A 26,802-nucleotide genomic window follows, 5' to 3' on the forward strand; every position below is an offset into this window, starting at 1 on the left:
TTAGAAAAACTGTTCATAAATTCACAATTGAAGCTAAAGGTTAAATTACAAAAAAAAAAAAAAAGAAAAAGTCTGTTAAAAATTAATTTTATTCTCAAGTTACTTAAGTGGTTGACTGTTCACCACTATGTCTTGTTCTTTTATGGGATAAAAGGAACAGTAACAATTCTTTATGTAAGTAAAATAAAATATGTATTTGGAAAAAAAACAGAAATGCAATACAGGTTAAAACCCAGGGAAGACTGATACACAGACCCAGATACTATTTTGTATTTCATTGTCAAGGTTGTCACTATATGCTTTGGAGTTCATTACTCAAATCTCAATGACTGTACTGTTTCCACCTGCTCCCACTCACTCTGCAGAAAGTTATGTGCAGAAGATAGTGGAGGAACATGCAAACTTATTGATTTGCAGGTAAAAGCTGGTATGAGTCTGGAATTGCTTGTAGGTATAGAGCCACAGCACTTACTGAGGTTTCATGTTTTCCTAGATGATGTTACTAGTAGAGCACATGCAAGCAGAAATGTCAATGGTGAATGCAGCAGATGCAAACACAATAAGCTTAAATTTATTTCCTTTCTTGTCTTCACTTTCAAAAGTGTCATTCTGAGGAAGTGCTGGAAGACAACTGAAGTCACAAAACTCATTTAAATCATAAAAATTGTTTCGAAAGCCAAAGAATTCCCAGTCTGAATGGAGTTGTGTCTGGAATTATCAATGCAATCTAGTGGAGACTTCTTGAATAAGCAAGTGGAGGCATCTCTCTTGCTAGTTGTGCAGCTGCCTACTTTATCACTGATGATGGTCTTCTAGGGTTCACAACAAAGCAATCCATGATGGTCACCAAGGAAGAATAAGGGAACTCTCTACAGTCTACTGGTTTTCACTACTTCTGAAGGTGTTTTCAAAAACTGGGCCATTCTTGTCTACTTTGTCAAAGGAAGCTCCACAAAACTCTTATTTTCTAGTGACTCCAGTGATAAAAGTTACCCATGGCCACACTGCCCTCAAAGTGCTTGAAATATTAACTGTACATCTACATCCAGCCAAAGATTCTTAACTTAACCAAGTTAAGTTTGTCTCAAACAGATGTAGCCTCCCTGTAAACAGATGTAGCTTCCCCATAATTTTTATGTCCAAGGCAAATCATCACTTTGTGCTTCAACATGCCAGGGAACTTCATCCTGCCATTTCATACATTTCCACTGTAGGTTTGTGACATCTCCTCTAGCACTCCCAAAACATTCTTTTGTGACTCTTTCCTAAACTCTCACTGATTTTTCAACATCCCATTGAAATACAGTCACAAAACTGGCTCCTATAACCACTAACCACCACAGCACTATGTACATCAGTGGCTCAATCATCTCTTTCCCTGTTTAAGGTTTCTACTAATCCTCTTGCCATGGCATCACAATGAGAATGCACATTTAGGCTGCTTCTTCACTCCACCTACAAAATATTTCTGAAGTTACAGGACTTCAGGGCAGAGTGAATGGTTTATTGGGATGGCCTAAACACTCTTTACCATTTTCTAGAATTAAATAAAAATCTATTCTCATATTATCCAGAGTAAATGGTTAAAAAAGCAATGAGATTTGCTTTTGCATGCATTCCAATAGCACCAAACAGGATTTCAACTCCACATTTTCAAATCTGCTTGAATCTCTGTCCTATCCCTCTGCATGTTCATAGCTGGAAAACCTGACACCAGTTTTCTTTGCAATCTCTGGGTCTGTGGCAAGAGTCTGGATCCAAGACCCAAATATCATTTACATCATGGAAGGGAATTTCTTCCTCAGTGTCAGCTCCTTCTTAGTGTGGCTCAGGGGCACCATATAAACAGCATTATTTACAGGTTCTTTACTGTCGCTACTAACACTACAAAGAAGATCAGGTGGTATCAAGTAGCATGAAATTAGGTCTTCAGCTACATCTGGCTCCTCAGCCATAAACTGTATAGTAAAATACGATTTAGCTCCTGCAGCTGACAGTCCATTGGGAAGATACTTCTATACATCTGGAGTACTGTGTCTAGCTTTGGGCCCCCCAGTTCAGGAGGGACATAGAATTGCTTGAGAGAATCCAGCGCTGAGCCAGAGAGATGTTGAAGGGAATGGAACCTCTCTCTTACAAGGAAAGTCTGAGAGCTGGGTCTCTTTAGCTTGGAGAAGGGGAGACTGAGAAGTGTTTATAAATATGTGCAGGGTGGATGCCAGGAGGATGGAGCCAGGCTCTGCTTGGTGATGCCCAGTGACAGGACAAGGGGCAGTGGGTGGAAGCTGAGGCATAGGAGTTTTCATGTAAACATGAGGAGGAATTTTTTCACCAAGGGGGTGACAGAACAGTGGAACAAGCTGCCCAGGGGGGTTGTGGAGTCTCTCTCTCTCTGGAGATATTAAAGACTCGCCTGGACATGTTCCTGTGTGATCTGGTGTAGGTGATCCTGTTCTGGCAGGAGGGTTGCACTGGATGAGTTTTCAAGGTCCCTTCCAGCCCCTGACGTGCTGTGATACTAATGCAAAAGACATTCAGCATCCTGTTTTTAAAATGTTGATTTATTTTTCATCAATGTTTTAAGGAGAATTTAAAGCTTTCTCTTGAAGACTTTGTGTTCCTTTGTGTTTCTTATCTCCTCAAACACACACCAGCCTCCTCAGACCACATCATACACACACTCTTCCAAGGACCAAACTTACCAGACACTCAAGCAGCCGAGCTGGTCGTGCAATGATAATCATCAACTTCTTCACCAGTTGGGTAACAAAGGCAACCTCAGAGCTCTCGGATCGCTCGTGGGCCTGCAGAGAGCAGAACATCACATTATGGTCCTGGCAGTAAACTCTTCATTTTTATATGTCAGATACTGAATGCAGAGGAATCACCAGCTGAGGAATCATAATTCATCAGCAAAGGCATCACTGAGTTATGGAAGGCAATGATCTCCGCTCATTCAGGATGCCAAGTTACACAGAGCTTGTCCATTACAATTGAGTCCTTTCATTATGCAAGAGATATTTCCAAGGCTGTATTTGCATTTTATCACCTATCAATTGAAAGAGATAAAATGTGCTTTTCTTTTTAAAAATTAAAAGAGGAATATTGGTTTTTTTTCCAGTTTTACCTTCCACAAGATACTGAGATCTAGACAAAAACTAACAGCCACCTGTATTTCTAGGCTTTACTTTCAGGTAGAATTGGAGCTACTTCTGTTCATCATCAAGAAAAGCAACACTTTAATTTCTCTTTACTTAATTTTATAAATCCTGCTGAGTAACTACAACAGTGCACTGTATCCTAAGTAGGACCAAGCAGACAAGCAAAGAGCATACAGAAACTTTGCTCAGATTATTTATTCTTGTCCACACTCCCTTTACTTTGCCAGATTTCAGTATAAATTCAAGATTTAGTTTCAAGGTGGGGGTGTGTGTATGATATGTCTTTCTACAACAATAAATATATTAAAACAATAATTTAAAAATACCAACAAAACCAAGACAACACAAAAAGCCAAAGATAAATTTGAACAGTCTCCCTCGAAGTGATTCTTCTTTTGCTCAAGCACACAATGCTTAGTTACAAGTCCTGAGGCATAAACAAAATAGTATTTCATTGGAGAGTGATAAAAAGATGGTTCCAATGACATGTGAAAACTCTGAAACAAAGCATAGATATTTTTTTCCCCAAGGTCTAAACTTCAGCACAGCCACAGATACAAATTCAAGAACATAACCAACAGGACTTTGCTGACAATAAAGTCAGTTGCTTATAGGAATGAAATTTTATCAATGAGGATGCAAACAGCAATAAACGAAAAGATTCATTTAGCATTGTTCGTGAGCAGCATCTAAGAAAAAGTCATACATGGGTGAGAAGTCAAATCACACTAATGATCACTTAAAAGAATAATAAAAAACCAGAGGGGAGCATAAAATCAGAACTAGAAACATTCAGGGAGCATTTTAAATAATATCTTCCTGAGATTTTGCTTCTATTTTTTTTTAATTAAAAGTTTGTAATTTCTCATTATAACACAGGCCAGAGTAAGAAATGTTAATTGATCAACACTTCAGCCCTGATAAACCAGAGCTAGAATTTTAACCCTGAAGAAAATTATGTACTTGGTTAGTTCATTATCTTAAAACAGTATCAGAGATGCTCCCTCGCTATAGAGCCTTAAAAGATCATTCTGAAAGCACTGAAGTAAGCTGTGATATTTTTTTCCCTAACTAAAAGGTATTTTCTAATTATAAAATGGAAAATATCAAAATGAAGATGATTAGTATTCACTCTGCGTCCCCTGATGCACTACACAAACCTGTAAGTTAAAATACAAATTCTAGAAAGAAAGGAATGCTTTTGGATTTGAAAAGCTGTGCCAGACCACCAGGGCTTAGATGTGTTGAAATGAATAAATAAAACATCAACAACTTTGTATTGTTTGAAATATAAGCCATGCAACTGGCAAGTCCTTCCCCCCCCCCCCCCATAAGGAATATTATGCATAAAATCTATTTAATTCACCATTTTGCATCCATTTATACTGTTAAAGCAAACTTATTCTCTTAAATCAAGTCCTTTTGTTTTCTCCTTTTCTTATCTATGACAATTTAGGCAAAATAAGCAAAAACTGTAACTCCTTTAATTAGATGTCTGCTTTGAAAATTAAAAGCTAAACTACAACTGCCAAATGAAACAAAAAAGGAAAAGAAAAGGATTACAAAAATCAGACACAACTTGTAACAGCCACTCAGCCATCATCTCTGCACAGCGCTGCTCTTCCAGGATCCTCAGCAAAACTGCCTCTTCTTGCTTCCTTCTCACGCAGGACAGACCAGACATCCCTACAGACATCTTGTTTACAACCTGTCCCAAGGACAGCATCTGGAAACCAGAGGGTTATATAGCCAAGCGCTGCCTGCTGCTTCCACGTGCTGGTACGAGGCATGCCATCTAATTAGCAGTTCCCAATGACGACATGCTTGCTTGAAGGTTGCTGGTGGCACTTCAGGATTCCACCCCCTCCCGCTTTGCTTCCCAAGAGAAGGAGGGAGAAGCTATAGGGGTTGTGAGGAGAAGCTGATGCCATTCCTACACACATTGCCAGCGACACGTGTACAGGAGGTAGCAAGGGGTAATTTACAAACCGATTCCCTTATCTGAAAGACCCATCCGTCACTAACTGTAGCTACTGGGGCATGAAATTAAAATCACTGTCCTCCCCTGGGGTTCAGCAGGACCAATAACTGGGATATGCAAGCCACAATGCTGTAATTGAGCTAATACACTGATGGAAACCAAAACAATAGACCTGCAATGCCAAGAACCAATAAATTTATGCTCAGGCTCATATTAAGAAAGCGATCCCAATCAGAGTATCAATTTGCCGATGTGCAGCACCAGTCACCACAGTGTAACACTAACACCTCCCCTGTTTCTTTTGTTCCCTGAACAGAAACACCTGTAATCCTTCACCTTCCTCAGCAATTGGGTACACCTACACAAAAGCCATTACAATTCTTTTAGCTAGTTATACCTTATCAATTCAGCCAAGTTTATATGTGACTATAACCTTCTTCTCCCCAGTAACCAGAGGTCCTATCCTATCCTCTCCACAGTAACTGAATGTCATATGGGTTTTGTTTGTTTGTTTGTTTGTTTTAACAGATGCTTTATCTTATTTTTCAATATTTTAATATTTTTACTGTAAGTGTGATGTCTAACATTCAAGTTCATGTTCTGGAAAATAAAAAAAATCTCTAAAATTCATTTCTACTTCAGCCTCATTTCAATGATGCAACAAGCAATAGGTTTTTCTGGCTAAGAGACACTATTTTATGCTCCAAACAAAAGCAAAGATCTCATTTGCCATAACTAAGCAGATATGTTAGCATTTTATTACAAAAGCCAGGACCTAAAACTTTTTAAAGCTTTCTGCTTTATTTAAACAGCTCATTATCTCTATATCCAATTACTCTCTTTCACAGATGCATTTTTACAATATAAAGCAGACTCAATCTGCAACATACTAAATAGAGTTGCCTTTCTATGGTTTGAAATACTGTGTGAGTTTGTTACCATGTGTCAAAACCAACACCTTAAAAAATGTTAAGAGAATCCATCCTTTTACAGTAAAACTGCATGAAAATCTGTGGGTATTTCTGCCTCTTGCCTACCTCCTTATTTAACAACAAATCATCCTCTCATTCTTCATATATGTTATAAAAAGATATCACAAAACTGTATGTCCTGCTGTGGAGGTCACACGACTGCTCCAGTGGAAGAGCTTTTATTGATGCCCTCCCAGTTAGTGCTGTTTATATAGTGTGTGATATCTTTCAAGCTAAGCAAAAGTGAAGACTTTGCCCCCAACTTTGGTATAAATTTAAACCTGACTCCAAATCTCTTGTGCTTCAGATGAGCTCTCCAAAAGAAATATCATCAACAAGTTCTACCCATTTAGACTGAAACATCATAATTATTTCCTTTTAGAATGCAGTCTGAAGGGCAAAGCATAGACTGGCAAGCAGGAGGAAACAAGTAGCCTTTAAATATTAAAATACAAAAGCCAAGGAACTATGATAGGATCGATAAACAAATGAGAAAGATATGGAATGAAGTCATTGGCACTCCTCCACTGCCTGTAATTTCTTTGTCCTTTTCCTTCCCAGCTTGTTCTACCTCCCTTGCCTCTTTAAGCTTTCCCTTTAATCATCTCTTGCCCACCTTACTTCCTAAAGTAAATCAATTAAACTTAAGAGTTGACCCTCCTCTCACCCTGGCTCTGCAGAAGATGTTGAGGAGGAAGAGGTCAAAGAAAGCCCTGAATGTCAATTCCTGAACAAACCCAGAGACAACCACTATATCTTTCCCTAATAACAGTTCAATGTCATCTCTCCCTGTACTTAGGAGCAGCAGTAGAATGCACATAGGATCAAGAGGAAAAAGAAAGACAAGAAATGTGTTTTAAGGATTTGTTCTGAGGGAGAGGAGAGAAAAAGAAAAAGAATATTCATCTGATCCACACCTTCCCAAAGATCCCAATTAACCTCTTAAGGACAGAAGACAGGCCTGAAAGTGCAGACTGGAAGTGGCCAGACTCAATTTACCCTTCTTTTAATTCCTTTAGTCAAAGAACTGGGAACTACAAGGGAACATTCTACTATTTTCAGAAAGCTTTTTTTCATATAATAATTGCATATTAATACAGCATTTCAATTTACTATTTTCTAATGAAAGAGTGGCAATGGAGCATGAAGTAGTGCAATTGATGGCAAACTGATCGATGACGTATGAACACATCTTCATCAAATACATCCAAAATCATCATAGAAAAGAAGTTATTTCAGGTGTTATCTTTCTGGGTGTCCCTGTGATATTTATCACAGACTGTGATCTCTATAAATCTTGTTTTCAGCTTGCTGTCTCCTTGAACCATAGCAAAAGGGTTAGGAAGACATTCCCAAAGAGAGGGCTGGACCCAGCAACTGCTATCACTGCTGACTCCTCAGAACAGCTACAGCACAAATGCTAAGACATTTCCTGTCTAATATTCTTTTCAGTTTAAGGTAATAGAGCAATTTTTAATGAGTAGCTGAAGCACACTGAGCATGCATTAAAATCATGCCCCCTTGTGTATTTTCATATGCTCTGAACACCACAAAACACATTCAAGTAGTAAAAAACCTGCAAATGGATTAGGCTCAGCTCAAAAAAAATATTTTATGAAAAATTCATAGCCACACTATAAACTATGGTGCTTGGAGGCACTATTGTAATTAATAAGTCATTCAGAGCCTTGAAGTACACAAAAGAAATGTTCAGTCATTTTCTTCATCTGGATGAACATACTGTGTGCCATTCTGGAGCCCCCAACACAAGACTCTTGGAGTGAGTCCAGAGGAGGCCATGAAGATGATCAGAGGGCTGGAGCAGCTCTGTTATGAGGACAGGCTATGAGAGTTGGGGGTCCTCAGGCTGGAGAAGAGAAGGCTTCAAGGAGACCTTGTAGGGGCCTTCCAGTATTGGAAGTGAGCCTACAGGATGGCTGGGGAGGGACTATTTACAAGGTCTTGTAATGACAGGACAAGGAGTAATGGATTTAAACTGGCAGAGGGGAGACTTAAACTAGATGTCAGTTAGAAGTTCTTTCCAGTGAGGGTGGTGAAACACTGGTAAAGTTTGCCCAGGGAGGCTGTGGATGCTCTCTTCCTGGAGGTGTTCAAGGCTAGGTTAGATGAGGCCTTCAGCGACCTTTTCTAGTGGGAGGTGTCCCTGTCTATGGTGGGGGGTTGGAACTAGGTGATCTTTGAGGTCTTATGCAAACTAAACCATTCTATGATTCCAACTCTCATAAATAGTAAAGACTGCTTTTGACTTGTTCATTTGTACAAAAAGCTTTTGCACAAACTAAATACACAGGTGAAGCCATGTGTGCAGATTCACTTGTGGCAGACCAACAGCAGACCGGAATAACTCGGATCTCCCAACATCCTCACCTCCTGCCCTTTTTTCCCCCCTAAATCCATATTGTCTTCCTGAAAAAGCAAAGCTCTGGCTTATTGTTTAAAGTTTCAATCAAAATAATATATTGCATGTTCCAGAGAGCACTTACATCCTGAAGAAGTTTCTCCAAGTTTTCCTGCAGCTCATAAAAGTACCGAGAAGTGATAAGACCTTCACGTGATTTATCCAGACAATCTCTGGCCAGTTCAATAACTTGATGGTGGATGAAACTTAGGACCCCATCGGCTAATTGCAGCACATTCTCTGGAGCATTAGAGGCAATAAACTCAGCCAGCCGTTCTTCCATCTGTGCCGTAGCCTAACACACAGAACAGAAATTACTCTTAAATTTTACTAGCCCAGGACTTAAACACTAACAAGAATTGTTCTGAAGTAGCATATTCTAAACCTAAAAACAAAGGAGGTTTGAAAAAATATTCCACAGCACATTAGTATTTTTCTGAGAATAAAAAGGGCATACTACAGGCAAAAGTTAGGTTCACACAAGCAAACAAAAATTAATTGGAACACACTGTCTGAAAATGCAAATGACCACAAAAATATTCTGGTCCTGAGGCTGTATTCCTCTGTGGGTCTCCAGAGGAAGGACATAAGATACGAGGCATTTTTCAGAACTTTCAGGCATGACCATGGAGCCTGAAACTCATTGCCCCAAGCAATAGACACAGGACATTTCTATCACTGTAAGTGCTGTCTCCAGAGAAACATCTGGGTTTGCTATTGGTATATCAGGAAGGGCAGGCGATATTGACAGCTCTGGGGCACATGATCTTCTACACTCATTTCAATGAGATGTTAACATTCAAACTTGATCCTACAGGTTTCAACATCAAGGTTTTTAAAACACCCTCTCACTTGTTTCTATTGCAGGTCTCCAAATTGAGACTGATTGCTCTAAAAATCCAAATCTACCTTCATTGCTTCCCTGCTACCAAAAGCCCCAGTGAGAAACTTGTCTTTTGCCAAAACCTTCAGTATTAACTTGGAATTACTTTAAAAGAAAACTTTGCATTTCTAATAGATAAATGGAAAGCCTACCAAAACAAAACCAGTTTGGATCAGTATAAAAGCAAATTTAATGTAGTTACACAAGGGGATAATGAGAGCCTATTACTCAATGTATTTTGAAATTACTATTAAACAGCTTTTAAGAAAAACATCCCTAAGAAACACATCCCTCTTCCAGCATTGATCTGATTGGAAATGCAAAGAAAAACACAGGGATTAGTTAAAAATACATGGAGACACTGCCCTTAGAAACATAAATGGGCTGACCATGGCCTGTCTCCCCTACAAGTCATCATGCCAATAAAAGACATGAGAAATTTAGTGAATATGATGGACATACACAGTTGTACAAAGTATTTCTACTCCCCCTACTGCAGAATTAATATGTGAAGCAGAGCAGGCTTCAAACACTCAGCATATCACTGCTCAGAAGCGTGAGGGAAGGGCTGGGCTCTTTCACTGAGTACAATAAGCTTGGTCACAAGTTCATGGAACGCATTATCCAAAATAAAAAAAGTGATGCCTTACCTTTGGAAACCTTTCTTTGTACACATGGTTCATCATTATTATTTCACTGTCAAAGGAAATTGGGGAGCGACCCGGGCTAGAGAAGAAAAGAAAGTATGTTATCATTTACAGGTATGACATCAGACCCCTCCAAAATGCAGTACTGGTCACAATGCTGCCATGCTGACTGCAGCTGTTCCAAAGCTTTGACATCACTTCAGTAACAGGAAGATGCTTAACTTCAGCAAAAATCCTAGCAAGCAATAACAATCTACAGCTTTCACACTTATCTGAAAAGCTGCTAACACTCCTGACTTGATGTGAACTCAAGCAGAAACCCACCTATTTTCAGTGAAAGCAAGCCCTAAAGTATAAGTATGTACAAAACCAGTGCATTTGTTGCAGGTACATCTGTTATTGCCCTCATTCCCCTACTGCCCTCTGTGGCAGTGGTAGCAGCCCTGTCCAGGAAGAAATCATTATTATCTCTGGAGTCTCTGGTGCCAGAAAGGAACAGAGTAAAAGGAAACAAGGAACTTGAGATGACTTTTTTTTCCTTTGTGTGAAGGAAGGGATGTATTACCAATGTTATTCAACAAACTCTTGTCTATAAATACCACAAGCAGTAGGAAGAGACTACTTTTATGAAAACAGGACTGCCTTGAGACACGTTATAACATGGATGCACTGCATTTACGCATAGGTTAGAAACCAACGTCAAGGCACATAAAAAAATCCAGGACACTAAATCTTGACAACATGCACTTATGTGCCTGTTTGGGTGGTTTTTTTAAAGCAGAGTTGCATCTCGTTTCATCACATCTGATGGTATGCAATGCTCTGACTCATTCTGCCTCTGAGAACAGCATGAGTGAGGTAATGCAGATAATCCCTAGCCACAGGATTGCCTGCAGCATCTCATTTCTCTGGTTCCCTTGTTTTAATGTTCAAGACAAGCAAGGGCTTCAGTTATTTGGCATCGTACATGATCGTTGCATTTGTGATTTTAAGAGTACTACATAGTGCTAAAAATATTTTCTCTATGTCAAAAAGTACAATTTTATCTTGAATGACTTCAAGTATTTGAGACTTTCTTGTGAAGGATGAAACAAATCTCTCTGAACAGAATAAATACATTTTAAACTTGGAATGCATTACAGATACTACCTTGCTGCTAACCTATTTAAGGGAAAGAAAACATACTTTTGGGAATGTATATTTACAATTCAAAGAAAATTTCACTCACTGGCTCACAGAATATAGCAATACCCATCTCTTTTCATGTCTGGCACTGGAATTCCATGAATCACATTGTGTCTTGTTTTTATTAAGGTTTATCCCTCAGCTTGGGAAATGCAATTCAGATAAAATCTGTCACTGAATCCTTATGTTAAAGGAGAAAAACTAATTTGGTTTTTGCAGATACCAAGTAAAAACACAATTTCATCAACTCTTTTTTGGAAGAGGATATATCCCTTAGCTTGGAAGATAGCTGTTTTTTAATCATGGAAAATTTTCTGTGAACATAAATTTACATTTATATTCCTGTGTAATGTATGACATAATAAAAAGAAGGGCAAGAACATTTGCACTTCAGACTTCGAAGTAAATTGCCCCCACACATCTAACCTGCTATCTTTATCCTTTTTTCTCTAAGACCAAATAATCTGACACAAACACATGACACTTGTTTACTTTCAGTTCATATGGAGATAAAGAACTTGGTGAACACGGCTACTGAAGAATTTATTTCCCATAATGTATTATTTCTCTGTATGATTTAAGTGAGGAATAAATTACAAGGACATGCAAACCCTCTGATGCTCACTACAGAAATAAGGAGTACATACTTCATTTTAACACTACAGTTCTACTAAAATTTGTGGATGTTAAGTATTTGTTCTCTTAGGACTATAAGAAAGCATGAAGAGTTTGCTTTCAAGGCACTTTATTCATACGGATACAGGAAATTAAGAGCTATGCAGAAATGATGATATTGGAGCTGCCCTGCCAGCAGATGTAGCATTTCCTGAAGGAGAGTCACAATGACAGTGGAGTTCATTTGGTTTCATGATTCTGAAACAAAGTAATTTCTTTGCACAAGAGTCTACTGATTGGCAAGAAAGTAAACACTTAATCCATTAGCTTCCTTGGGCACTGGCAGTGTTGTCTCTCATCTTTGGAAGCTGGCTAATGCCACTTTTCACCACAGAGCATCCAAACAACTCCAGATAAAAACTGGGATCAAGGTTCAAACTGTCATTCTAAAAAAAATTGCCCAATGTAACGGTTCAAATTAAAGGTCTGCCTGATTATAGCAGCACTGCAGTGTAATATACTGCACTAGAATTTTTATGTCGATCATTAGTCTGCGAAACTACAGAAATAATTACATGGATAACTAACTAAGCAAAGGCAGCAGGCACTGCTGGGTGCTTTATAGCATCTTTGAGACATAACCAGGTGAAAAAGAAACCAGGACTGGGCAGGTAACAGAATGCCATCAACAGAGAACATAAGGAAATTTAGAAACAAGAAAGAAGATGAATACATTTTATTGGCATGACAGCTTTTCAAATGCAAAAAGCTTCACACGTCTATCTAGCACCAAGAATTTCACACACACAGAAGGAAACCACTCTAACGTTTCGAGCCTCACAAAGGAATGGATCATTTTCTGGGAAACAGAGGACATACACTGTGCACGTGCATAACATCCCAAGACAAACCGCAGGCTGCTTCTCTTTTGTTGGTGTAGATAGGTAGGTCAAAGAAATGATTATTGTCTGTGAGTTTTTCATTTCAGCAGGGCAGACATTAGAAGAGTAATATCTGTCCCCTTAAGCTTAACAACAGAATGAAAAACCACTCTCTCTTTCCCCCTTCTTCACCCTCCCTCCAATTCACGGAACGATATGCTGGTAGACTTTCAGTGACATCTATCTCACACAAAGGTTTCTAAGCCTTCAATGTGTCAAAACTCATGTGTCTTTATCTGATGCCAGAAAGTGAAAATAGCTTATAGATAGCTATTTCAAGGAGTAGCCTTTATAACAATAACTTCAGTCTTTAAAAATCTAGTTTAACTGTGACTAAGTAAATCTGAGATGTCCATGAATACCTATTTTCTCCTTCACTCTGGGTGCTATAGCAGGGAAGCTATAAGCCCTGTGCTCCTCTCAGCTTTTACCATGGACATAAAGGTTTAATTGCATATTCATGCATATTACCAAAGTCAGTTTCCACGGGAAATGCAAAACCATAGGCCTTAATTTTCTGTCATTTCCAGACACACACACAAAATTGATTTTAAAACTAGAAAGTTGTATGAAGCAGACATTAAGCTATACCACCTGTTTAAGGTGAGCAGACCATCAGCCTCCCTCTTTGCCCAATAAATAAATAGATAAATCTTTGAAAACTCCCCCTGAAAAGAGAAGCAATAAACCAGAAGCAAATATAGACAACATACAGCTGTCCATCAAGCCTCAGAGTAAATATGACTCAGTGCTTCACAAAGACCATAACTAGACCTTGGGGCTTAGTCCTGTTTTATGGACAGGGCAATGACCAAAGGAGAACTGAACTCAGTAAGTCAGAATCAATCTGCTAAAGTCTGAATTGCTGTAGCATGCACAGTAATAATGGTATACAGTTTCCCACAGAAATTACAACAATCTAGAATATTGAAGAAAGAATGTAGAAAATGCAATGTGTAACATTAGGTTATTTTTCAGTGTTTATCTAAGGGCTGCTTTTCCTGCATAATCATAACCAAACAGCACAGAAAGCCTACACCAGGCATTTATTCAAGTGCTGCTGAAAAAAAAGGGAATCTGAGACAAAGCAGGATATACAGGGAACCTTCCTATGGAACAGACAAGCAGTGAGACAGAACAGGAAGGAGTCTTTCTCACTGAGCACTTTGAAATGTAATTTCTGAGTCTGTTTGCATAGTTTTAAATTATTTTCCTTTATTCCCTTTTTACAAACACTCAGCTTCAGATAAGTTCATTCTGCAGACAAATACTATCTGTGATTGGTTTTGTATCACTGAGCTGTTTTCCACTTCTGCCCTTCTTTATACTAGGACTGACATTCTTAAGAGTAGAAGGGGGGTTAAAAATTATATTTCTAATTAATGAATCAATTTATAGAGGGTTTATATGTCTGCATAAAGGTAAATGGAGTAAATTTCAACTACAATTTCTTTGAAAGTAAAGACCAATGTTTTTTTTTCTGCAGACTCACAGAAGGGCCACAACAAAAGCTTTCCAGTACTTCAGGGTTTTTTATGTATGCCAAGAAAGACTGAGACTGCTTTAGACTGCAACCACTAAAAAGTGCAAGTAATGAGAAGAACAGAGGGCACATAAGAATACTGAGTTTTCCTCATACTAGAAAACCATAACGATGGGGAGAGAAACCAAAAGTTAACAAACTGAAAACCAATCACTTTGAAGAATTTTTTAAAATCAAGTTCACAGAACTCAGTACATCGAGAGAAAACAAAGAGACCAACATTATCTGTAATGTAGTTAGGATATATTTTCATAAGAAATAGATGCCTTTGCTTTGGAAAATAAAACTGTTCTCTTTCTATGGCAAATCCAAAGCTGCATGAATTCTCCACTGGCTCCTCCACAGCTTGTTGCGGACAGCACTTTTTGAGAGCAGCAGCATGAAGTTATAAAACCACCAAGATTTCTCAAGTGGCTAAAGTTGACACTTAAGTGTAATAAGATGAGGGAACTCCTCAACCTGCAAGATTAACTTTTAAGATAAAAATGGGCTACATGGGCTACTGGTGTGGTTTCACAACTACTGCTTCTCAGCTTGGATGTTTTATTGTAGGAAACCTTTTTTGGCAACTGGCATTTTCTAGGAGTTGTCTCTGTATATTCTTAATGGCAGAATCTAGCCTGTTTAAAGTCAGGTTGGAAGACTGCATTAGAAAGCACTACCCAGCAGAGATGAAGGAGCATATGTGATTAGGGATGATCTCACCTCCTTCAACTATATAAAAATTCACTGATCTACCCTTTTTCCCTAGACAACATTAGCCTGAAATACAAAAGAGATTAAGAAAAATGGGCAGATTGGTGGGCTGAGTGACTGCACAAAGGCAGTCACTGCCTTTGTTATTAGTTGTTATTAGTTTACTTTTATCTCTGAGGTTCTCCACACATTCCTACATGCTAGCAACCATTAAAGGATGACAAAAGTAAGGAAGACCAGGAAACTCTTTAACTTAGAGAGAGAAACAATGCCAAATTTACCACAAAGCTTCACACTGTTAAAACCCTTTACTCCTGAGAGAAAAGATCTTCTTCAGGCAAAGCTTCTCTCTGTTAGTCAGTAACAAAAGGGATTTGAAGGCTGCATAACAAAAAAGACAAAGTCCCAAACCAATCAAACCAGCAAAAAACAACCACAGAAAAATCCACAAACAAAAACACCCAACAGTTGAGAGTTTGTATTTATGCTAGTTTGAAGATGGATAGAATGTTTTGGGTGAGAAGAACTAGATTACAGGCTGAGAAAGAGAAACAATGGTGATGTCTACTTCACTCATAGGCTTGCTGAGATGTATAAGAACAAGAATCCAAACATAGATAAGGGAGATCGAGCACTGTCTGAGCTCTGGGCTGCATTTCTCTCTAACCTCACCCTCCTTCTCTCTGATTAATCCACTTTGCTTTCTAACCCCCCTGGCCGACCTCCATTCTTCCTTGGGGCACAAGGCAAAGTCTGGGGTAAGGTAGAGGGATGGGAGAAGGTGCAAGAGCGGTTGGGAGCCCCTCCTGGGGACTCAGGTTTCTAGGAGGGCTGTTGTGTTTCTGTATTACCTTTTACCTTGTATATTTCTGTATATACTGTAAATAGCTGCTTGTATATTGTGCTAGCTGCAAATATAAGCTTCATTCAAATTTCCAGAGCCTGCTGAGACTAGTCTGGGTGATTTCCAAAGTGTGGGGGGGTGGGGAACACCCAAAACACCACAATATTTAAGGAATTACTTCTGCAGGTAACAAAGAAATATTCTCTTCTACTGCATCACAGAATGGTTTGGGTTGGAAGGGACCATAAGATTGTCTAGCTCCAAGCCCCCTGCCATGGGCAGTGACACTTTCCACTAGCTCAGGTTGCTCAAAGACCCATCCAGCCTGGCCTTTGGCGACACTGTCCCTGTCCAGGAGCATTAAAGGATCTTCTGATACATTTTTTAAATCTTGGGTTAAGAAGACCCTTAAAAACAACTGTCCCAGCATTTGATACTGACATCTCAAAAGATCAGTTTCTCTCTCATAAAAAAGAGATGTAAGGCTGCAGTCATAAAGGATGAAAAATTAATACATGTTAACAATCAGTCATAAATATCAGATCATCTTTTACATCGCAAAGCTGCAACGATCAATTAAGGAAAGTGCCTGATGTATTTTGTTCATCTGCTTTTCATTAAAGCTGAGCAAAAAAGGCCACTAAATGCTTATGAAACATCGATTTTCAACACATCAACTGCCCAGAGTGTCTTTTTTCCTTTATTTTTAAAGCAGAAGTATCCTCTCACCAAGTGAACTACCTCTATCATATAAGCAAAAAAATAAGGAAGCTGTGTAGAGAATAAGGTCTAGTCTTCAGGTGTTTCAGTACTTGTTTGTTCATAAGGACACATTACCCTTTGTCAGAGGGTATTTACTCCTCCAAGCACTGCTCTGATTGGTTCCACTAACATCAATTCTCCTTTGAGGTGCTAGGGCCAACCTGAATAGACCTGTCAGTCTTACCTCTGTGCCCGGTAAGATCATGGAGCAGATCCTCCTGGAGGCACTACTGAGACAGTGAAGAGGTGATTGGGTTCAATCAGCATAGCTTCACCAAGGGCAAATCCTGCCTGACAAACCTGGTGGACTTCTATGAACAGGTCACAGCATTAATAGATGAGGGGCAAGCAACTGATGTCATTCACCTGGACCTGAGCAAGGCCTTTGACACTGTCCTGCACCACATCCTGGTCTCCAAGTTGATGAAACATGGGTTTGATGGGTGGACCACTAGATGGCTAAAGAACTGGCTTGATGGCTGCACCCAAAGAGTGGCTGTCAATGGGTCTATGTCCAAGTGGAGGCCAGTGACAAGCAGACACCCTCAGAGATCAGTCCTGGGAGCAGTCGTGTTCAACATCTTTGTCAGTGCCATGGAGAGTAGCACTGAGTGCACCCTCAGCAAGTTTGCTGACAACACCAAGCTGTGTGGTGCAACAGACATGCTGGAGGGAAGGGATCCATACAGAGGGACCTGGACAGGCTGGAGAGGTGGGCACAAACCAACCTCATGAGGTTCAACAAGAATGAGTGCAAGGTCCTGCATCTGGATTGAGGCAATCCCAAGCACAAATACAGGCTGGGCAGTGACCTTATTGTGGCCTTCCAGTATCTGAAGGGGCCCTACAAAAGAGATGAGGAGGGACTTTTTTAGGATATCAAGTAGTGACAGGACTAGGAGGAATGGAGCAAAGCTGGAGGTGGGGAGATTCAGACTGGACGTGAAGAGGAAGTTCTTCACCATTAGAGTGGTGAGAGCCTGGAATTGGCTGCCCAGGGCGGCGGTTGAGGCCCCATCCCTGGAGGTGTTTAAAGCCAGGCTGGATGAGGTTTTGGCCAGCCTGATGTAGGGTAGGGTGTCCCTGGCCATGGCAGGGAGGTTGGAACTAGATGATCCTTGTGGTCCCTTCCAACCCTGACTGATTCTATGATTCCATGAATACTTGGTAGTGGCAAGATGCTTTACAGTCACACATCAATAAGCTATTAATAACCAATCAGGCATAGTATAAAAAATATTGGGCTCTTTAGTTCATTGTTTAGATAACTCTTGCATTAGCAAAAGCATCTTATACTTCATAATGCCAAAAATAATATGTCTGTGTTAGAAAGGACAATAATTACTTTAGTGATGTATTGCCTACCTATAGTGGCGGTCTTATCTATGAAGAATTAGTACTACTACAGTTACACTACTCAGTGGCAGTCAATGTTAAGAGTGACAGCAAGAGGACTGAAGTAGGGCTATTGCTCAAAGAGACTTGGTAAAAATCATGTAACTAAGTCTTCTCTCACATGGCAATTTGTGGAGATTGCAGGCTGTGCTACTACCCAGAGTACTTAGCTGCTCCTGAAAATTACTGTGTAACTACACTTAGTAGATCCATATGTAATTACCATGCAGCCTGCACTGAATTTTAAAACATACCAATAGTTACAAATAATCGTGAAAGGTCAGCTCTACCATGCCACAATACTCACCATGGATTTTTGTTGTTATCTTGGCCTGTTTCATCCTCTGCTATTACAAACTGTGGTCTAGGTTCTGAGCTGGGCACACGGATTCAGTATTTCCAGCTATCAGAGTTCCTGAATCTTGCCTATTAACTAATTAATTAATATCCACTTCTGACATTTCAGATCAGAAGCAAGGCTTCATAACCTTGTCCCTTAGTTGTATAAATCCCTTTTTTCTCCTCAAACTGTGGTGTCTACAGGTACACATCTCTAGACTTTTTGTTCACTTGGTCCAGCATTACATGCATGGCAAAACTGAAGGCTTTTGCCATGGTAAGAAATGTTTGTGGGTTTATTTCACATAATTGCTAGAGACTTGCAGGAAAGATTGCCCACAGAGTTTGTGGAATTTCTGTCCCTGAAGATATCCAAAAGAAGTCTAAACACGGTCCTGGGCAATGTGTTCAAGCAGTGATTTGGACACGACGAGCCTCAGAGGTCCTTTCTAGCCTCAACCACTCTGTAATCTTTTGGAAGATGAAGTTCTAGTTGCTTCTGGTTTAAAGGATAGAAAAATCAACTGCCTAAGGAAATAACCCCTGGATAGGTATCTATGAACAATCAGTTCTCCAAAGCAACAGTAAAAATTTGTCAACTGCTAATGCAGGAGAACATTTTCAGCACTATTATGAAATTGCTCTTGGGTGCAATTCCATTTAAGGTTTCGACTTCATCTACTCTAGTTTTCATATCCCTTGAGAAGCGCTGCTGGAAAAGTTATTAACAGTGACTGTAACCACTTCCTTATAGTAATGCAGCAAAATTCTGAGAAGAAATTTCACTAAAAGAAACCTGTATCCTATAGTTTTAGTTCAAGAGGCTTGTGGATCATGTTTTTGTAGAGTTCTTGTGAAGAAACAAAAGCAGACTGTGCTGATCATCTTCCAACCCAAATCCTCAGTGTCAAAGGTAAAATAAAAATCCTTTTTGATTAGGTGAAGTAGATTAAATGTTGATTAAAATAATCTCAGCTGATTAAAATAATCTCCAAACCATTTAACAAAACAATACAAATGCCTATTCTTAGATCTGAAAGCACACAGAGAGATGCAATCCATATGTCTAACAGTTTATAAATCAAACTAACAACCTGAAGCTCACCTGAGACTGCGAGATCGAGGCCTCAAGGCTGGAGAATGGCGCCCTTCCTCATCGGTGATGCTCTCAGTACTGAAATGCTTTGTCAGGAAATGAAGTTCATCTGCCGTGGGCTGAAAGGGCAGCTGGTGCAGCTTCTCCTGAGATGAGCATGATGACTGAGTACAGAAAAAAATACAGAAAAGAAATGCACTAAACGCATGCATAGGGGTCAGCTAATGAATGGAAGAGGAACGGATTCTGCCAGACACTGCGCACTCCAGCGGAAAAGAAAGCTACTTATCAGACCAGGTGCCTCTTCTTGCTGTTCTTGTCAGGCTAAGCCAACCCCTAACATACAAAGACAGACCTGGGGAGATCTGGAAAACTTCTGGAACTATTACACTTCATCATGCAGGTGATTCACCATCAGGAAACAGAAAGGAAGGTACGTGAGTACCAGTGCTACTCTAGAAAGGACAAGGAGGTTCCTGGAGTGGTGAGCAACTTTCTTTCCTTTACCCTCATGCTCTTTTAGCTCAGAAGTTTCACTGGCATGCAAAATGCTATGGAGCTGTGTAGACTTGAGAGTTTTTGCTGATTGATGGCTCTCATTGGAAACTGCTGTTGCATATGGTCAGCATTTTATGTGTTCCTTCCTTTAGCCATCAGGCTTCTTCTTCTCTAACCAAGTAGGCAAAAATAAAATGAAAGTAGCTGACTTTGTAGGGTTGAAAAGATTAACAAAGCAAAACAGCATTTCTTTTAAGAAGCTAATACATATATATGGCACATGTCCTATTATGAAATTGTTTTAATTCTCAAACCTCAAGAAACCAGAGATTAAAATAAATATTTCTGGCAATGCTAATAACATTGAACATTGGATTTTCCAGGGGAAAAACCTGTAGGTGAACTAATGAATGTTTTTTTTTTCTCATGTGATTTTTTAATGCTTCTTTCCATGTTGCAAAAGTAAGAAAATACATTATGTAAGGACAAATTAAAAATCCTCTTTAAAAGAAAAAAAAGAGGGGGGGGGAAAGTGCTGAACAGCCAGAGTACCACTGAATAACACCAGTGGGCCTTATTAAATATATCATCCTAAGTTTCAAGGCTCCATATTGATCTGATTAAATTAATTATGTCCACTGTTCCAGTGGAAAAAAAATTGCTTTTTGCTACAATGACCCTCACCTAAACTGAAAATCACTATGTCCTAGTACCAGAAATATTGGTAGGAGGGAATTATACATGATTTATGACCAAATGTTTAACTCACTTAGCATGCTTTTCTAGACTTATGGGCTGCAGCTGAGTTTTGAAGAAGAAAGCTAAGAAGTGTGGCCAAGCAATGAAAGCCAAATGCTGGACAGGCTTTTCACCAAGTCCTGCATGTTTGCAGTGTTGGTAGCAAAGAGAAGAAAACTCTGAAACCCCCTAATGCAGTGCATCCAAATTTGTCAAGAAGTTAACAGCTATACTTGAACTGAATTAAATCTAAGCAGATTGCTGCACATCCTACCTGGCCAAGTCTTGACTACAGAATTCTAGCCAAGACTCAGATGGAGCTCTGGGTGTGACAACTTACAAACCTAATGAACATATTCTTTGATAAAACAGTAATTGGCTCCAGACCCTAGATCTACTCCCACTGCACTGTACAGAGGTATTTGCAGAAAAGAAACTCTCCTTGAAAGCTTCAGGACACACACAAATTCTCCAAGAATGGCTGTAATTGGAAGTCACCACTCCCCATGGTTTCCCTCTGAGTTCAAGATGCAAGGATCCTGTTGCGAAGTCACCTCCAGCATAGTGTCCATACAGTGACAGGAACCTGGGAGTATTGGTAGATAGCAAGCTGTACATGAGCCAGCAGTGTGCCCAGGTGGCCAGGAGATCCAGTGGCATCCTGGCCTGGATCAGGAACAGTGTGGCCAGTTGGACAAGGGAGGTTATTCTTCCCCTGTACTTAGCACTGGTCAGGCCACACCTTGAGTGCTGTGTCCAGTTCTGGGCCATTCAACTCAAGAGAGATGTTGAGGTGCTGCAATGTGTCCAGAGAAGGGTGATGAAGCTGGTGAAGAGCCTGGAGCACAGCCCTGTGAGAAGAGGTTGTTTAGCCTGAAAAAGAGGAGTGACCTCATTGCTATCTACAACTACGTGAAAGGAGGTTGTAGCCAGGTGGAGGTTGGTCTCTTCTAACAGGCAACCAGCAACAGAATGAGGGGACACAGTCTCAAGTTGTGCCACAGGGAGTATAGGCTGGATGTTAGGAGGAAGCTCTTCACAGAGAGAGGGATTTGCCATTGGAATGGGCTTCTCAGGGAGGTGGTGGAGTCACCATCCCTGGAGGTGTTCAAGAAAAGCCTGGATGAGGCACTTAGTGTCATGGTCTAGTTGATTAGCTAGGGCTGCGTGATAGGTTGGACTGGATAATCTTGGAGGCCTCTTCCAATCTGGTTGATTCCATGATTCTATGATTCTACCCAAAAGGTGCATAAGCTTACAGTGATCCAATGCACACTGAAGCCAAGATAGGGAGTTTGGACATTTGATAGCCCCTTCACCCACAGCTATTCTGCTGTACACAGTGCTTATGCCAGATAGAGGAAAGATTCTCACCCTGTGGTACATAATTTTATGCAAGCTCTGACTTCCAAGAGCTTTCTTTGATGTCTTTCTTTTTGTCATACACAATAGGAAGAGTGGGAAGAAGTACCTGCCTATGAAAAAACAGCAACACTTTTCAGGAAAAGGCAGGTGTCAGTTGGCATCTCATTCATGATGCATAACCCAAATCCTGCAACAGAGCAGGAAATACTAAGGACGGTGTCTTACAGATCTGGATTAGCAGGTACTGAAGTTGTGCCATTACAAATACATGTCGTGTTCAAAACAAAATGAAACTAAAACTACCACACTAAGAAGGTTAGCACATAGCTACCAGAGTTAGGGGGAAAAAACAACATATAACCAAACCTGGTAGTTTAAAAAAAACTTAAAAATCTTTTTCTCTCCCAGCAGCAAAACCAGTGAGGGAAGCAATGCTAAGCAGCTCATGGATGACCCAACAAAATCCTTTCTCAACTTTCTCCCCTTAATAGCAAACAGATCACAAAGGTTGTAATTCCAGAGAATAATTAAAGCAAGCCTTGAAGATAAAGACCATACATGATCAGTTGTTTGGTTGGTAGAGTGGCTGATCTATGACCACAGAGATGAAGGTCAGCTCTAACTGCCGTAGAGAACACCAAACTGACAGTCTCTTGGCATTTAATTTCTTACTGATACATACACCAGAAAGAAGGTCTACTGGCTTCCTTATACCTTGCTTGAAAAAGAAATTGGAGCTTGAGGACCGATCACAATAAATAGAAGCCCAAAATTCTGTTAAATCCACATCTGTGGCATGAACTCTTTGTGCCCTTTTGACAAGCTGCCTTGGACTACTTCTTGCTTCAGTTTTAAAGTCTAAGGAGGAATAATACTGCTTATCAGCTTCAAAAGAGTTATTCAGACCAATTCTAATTCATTTCAGTCTATGAAATACTACGACAATAGTATTGTCATAGACAAGTAGTAATTAGGATTGGCTTAGAAATGTAATACTAAGTTTAATAGCTCCAAGAATTGTGTCACTACTGACTAAATGCCCACTTCAATGTCTTTCTGAGATTTTAACACTGAAGCAGAGAAAGGACAAGAAGTGAGATTCAGTCATTTAGGCAAAAAAAAAAGTCTGGGAATTACAGGCTTTCATTTGTTCCTTGCAAGAAGGTGAATCCAGATCTACTACACATAAAAATGACTATTACTTCACAATCCTCACTATGCCACCCTGTTGCTTACAATACTTACACCATTTGAATTGATGCTTTCTGTGTGACTTGCCTATCAGATTTGTTGTTTGGGTGGGTTTTTTTTCCTAGAATAATGTTTATCAAACTACCTAGATATTTCTGGTAATGTGACAAGAGACGAATAGACTTTCCTGCCCATGTCAGACAGTTGAGAACTTTCTGTAAGTAGCATTAATGTCCCTATTTCAGAGCAAGGACTGATTCTTACAACAGATTGTGAAATTTGTTTTGTTTCACTCTCTCTGTGGACGTCCACCCAAGGGCTGGTCAAACTGAAAACTTCTGAAAAGGTACTGATCCACAGCCATGAAGGACCTACACATTGCAGGCAGTTTGTTCTCCAAAAATATTACCTTGACAGGCACCTTGGAAGATTTCACAGTGACTATCAATGATAAAACTATCTGGATGTCATCCATACAGCAATGATAAAACTATCTGGATGTCATCCATACAGAAAGCAACTGTACCTGCTTCAGGTTCCCATAGCTTGCATCCAGAAGAGGACTTAGCCATGGCTTATACATATAGAGATTTTAACCTAAGAGCATAAAGGCAAAAGCAAAGTTCCTTTTTAATAGCTGCTTTCAGATGTTTGAATATGTAATACTGCTTGACAGCAAAACCAGGGGCATCTTTTTCCTACTGATTAGGCAATCCTCTCTCATATTCTTCTGTACTCTTGCCCATATACCTGCACACACGCAGAGAGACTTTTCCCATAGGACACTAAAATGAAGTCACATGCCCTCTAAGGAGGTTGAAACAAAAAAACTAAAAAAAAAGAACAAACTCCTATCTCAAGGATAAAACCCAACAAACTGTGAAAACTGCAGGAATTTCTTGAATGTGGACTCTGTAGTAATGTGTCTGAAAATATAAAGCTATAGAGATGAGATTAATGTTGCAAAATCAAATTTTAATCATATCAAGGAATCTTTTGACCCCATTTTTTTTCTCTTGCTCCAAAGACTGAATTAAACACTCACCTCCTAAGGAACTGTGATGATAAATTTTTGCTTGAGAGGCACTAGAAAGTTTATGGATGAACTTAACAGAACAGCTCAGAAGGAAAATAATGATACTTTATTCAGGGTTGGATTCAAATAACACTGAGAACTGAGTTCCAATTAATGCAGATATTACAATTATTAGGAATGTACTCTAAACAGCAGAGATAAACCAAAATGATCAGTAGAAGCACTAGGGAAAGAGGCAGTGATGTGGTATGTGAGCACACAGTTGAAGACACTCACCAGAACACACATACATTGAGTCTGTACAGATAGCCTTAACATTTCTAATTTCTCTATGCTTGGCTTTTCAAGGTTGCTACCACAACACCTAACTTGCATGAACTAAAGAGTAAGTTTCATGGCATTAAGCATCTGAGTGTTAAAAGGGTTAACACAGTGCTGGTACCTTGCTGGGATTATTGACACACTAGCCTTTTGAGAGTACAGAACTCAAGCAAACTGCAGCTAGTCTTTCTAATGTGCAGAAACTGAAAAGCCTCATTAGCAGGTTCAAATTATTGGAGCTGAGTCAAAGATGGGGATTAACAGTTTTTCTTTCTGGTACACTGTTAGCAGAGATTTTCATACTAAGAACTTGAAAGCCAACAAGAAGTTAATTTCCCATTTATAAAAGAGCTGAGAGGTGGCTAATGATTATGAACTGTCTCTTAGGGCTCTACCACTTCTGACTCAGTGTGCCTCTCAACTGATCAGTTGAGCCAAGTGCTGCACTGACATTTTACCAATGCTAAAGGCAAAGTGCAAGATGATAGGAGCTGGCAAATGGGAGGAAAAAGCAGCAGAACCAATAATCAAAATAATTTTAAAAATAATTAGTATAATAAATAATGTTAGCAAAACAATGAAGAAATACCAGATATTTTAGTAAAGACTCAGAAGCTGATTTGTTAGGGAGTGTTTGTACAAACTGAACTGCTTGAAGAAGTTTACACCACTTACTGAAACTGTTGAACTGGGAGTGTTTGTTCCATATCCAGATGAAGGAAGGGACGCCAAAGACCAGCGGCGTCCATCCGTTCTGGAGAAAAGAAGCAGAAGAAATTACTGTCAGGCATATGTTGTGGCTAGTACTTGGGGGAAGTAAGCACTTTCCTCCCTCAAATCTCTTAACCTCACATTTTTACCAAATTCTTAACTTATTCAGATAAATCATGTATCCTAATTGCAATGACCTTTTGCAATAAAACAGCTAGGGCAAGTTGTAAAAGCAAAAGCAAATGACCTTGGAAAACATGAAGTAAATGGACATCAGATTCCTACATGAAGTGGATGCTTTGTAGATACTACAGAGCATTGAAAATTTGGAGTTTCTGAAACAGGCAAATGAAATCAGCTTCCTTCCAACTTCTCTGAAAAAGACAGTAACTCCTAAGAGTATTACTGATGTAATTCCTTGTCTTTCAAGTAAAGTTTCAAATTGAGAGGAAAAAAATCACATTAGATCAAGAATTGGCTGAAAGCAGATACGTTTGTTTACCTTGTCAGAAGGCATCCTGCCTAGCACATTGCCTGAGAGCTGATGAATTAAATTCACTACAGCAGATATGGACAGAGCCAAGAGGTTCATTCAAAATACAGGAGACAGAAATCACTGAAGTTCCACTTAGGGTCTCTTTCTCCTCCAGTCAATAAAATATTATTAGTTATTTTCTATTGTAGCCAAAGAAACATGACCCTCAGGGAAAGCAGCCAAAACATCCTGGAGACACTGCAGAAAAGGTCTGTTTTTACCAACATCAAAATTGAGGAACTATATGACTGCTTTGAAAAGCATCAGTATTGCCCTCCTTGAAACTCTATTGTACCCCAAAATCCACTTCGGTGAGGACAGAAATTGAACCACATTTAGGCCGCTTTCAGCGCTTTTTCTGCCTCTGATTTTATTTTAGTCTTGGCTGCATTTTGTGTCCTATACCAAGTCTGGTTGCATGTCAGGATGGATGATAAAGAAGTCAGTTCCCCACATCAGTCTCCACTTGTTTGCTGTTTTTATTACAGTAAATTATCAGTAAGCGGTCATAAAGTGAAGCTGAATTAGAGCAGTTCATAGTTACAACTTACTCAGGAAAGATTTAGTGGGTTTGGGGTACACATTCATTAATGTAAGTGCAATATAAAATTGGATGATTGGTACAGGTCTGAAATAGTGCTTATAAAAACTCAGCTGCTATCATTGTCACAGTAATATCTCTCACTATCCTCATTCAGGAAGCCTCATCTTCAGAAGAAAGTTCACTGCACATCCAGACACATAAATGTCTGGTGTTATTTTTTTTCAGATATGGTTCCTTTTATTTTTAGGCACTGACACACATCACTCCTCTTTGTCATCTATCTTAGAACAAGTGGGAAATATAAACCCACTGATCTGCATTGCTGAAAGAACATTAAGAGAGTTTTTAAAGAAGACTCATGCTTCATGCATTAACCAAAGCAAAA

General features: G+C 39.5%; 1 protein-coding gene across 8 annotated transcripts in view; it reads right to left on the bottom strand.

Annotated features, from left to right (window-relative positions):
• MAST2 (microtubule associated serine/threonine kinase 2) overlaps positions 1-26,802 on the bottom strand; it is a 193,575-nt gene that overhangs the window by 33,044 nt on the left and 133,729 nt on the right. For all 8 annotated transcript variants that reach the window (XM_064147647.1, XM_064147646.1, XM_064147645.1 and 5 more), the window contains 5 exons: positions 25,303-25,381; positions 19,488-19,642; positions 10,066-10,141; positions 8,618-8,827; positions 2,703-2,804 (listed from right to left, as the gene is read on the bottom strand). In XM_064147647.1, coding sequence (XP_064003717.1) covers positions 2,703-2,804; positions 8,618-8,827; positions 10,066-10,141; positions 19,488-19,642; positions 25,303-25,381 — 622 coding nt within the window. The remainder of the gene's footprint in view (positions 1-2,702; positions 2,805-8,617; positions 8,828-10,065; positions 10,142-19,487; positions 19,643-25,302; positions 25,382-26,802) is intronic.

This window comes from Pogoniulus pusillus, chromosome 8, assembly GCF_015220805.1.
Source record: "Pogoniulus pusillus isolate bPogPus1 chromosome 8, bPogPus1.pri, whole genome shotgun sequence".
Classification (NCBI taxonomy): Eukaryota; Metazoa; Chordata; class Aves; order Piciformes; family Lybiidae; genus Pogoniulus; species Pogoniulus pusillus.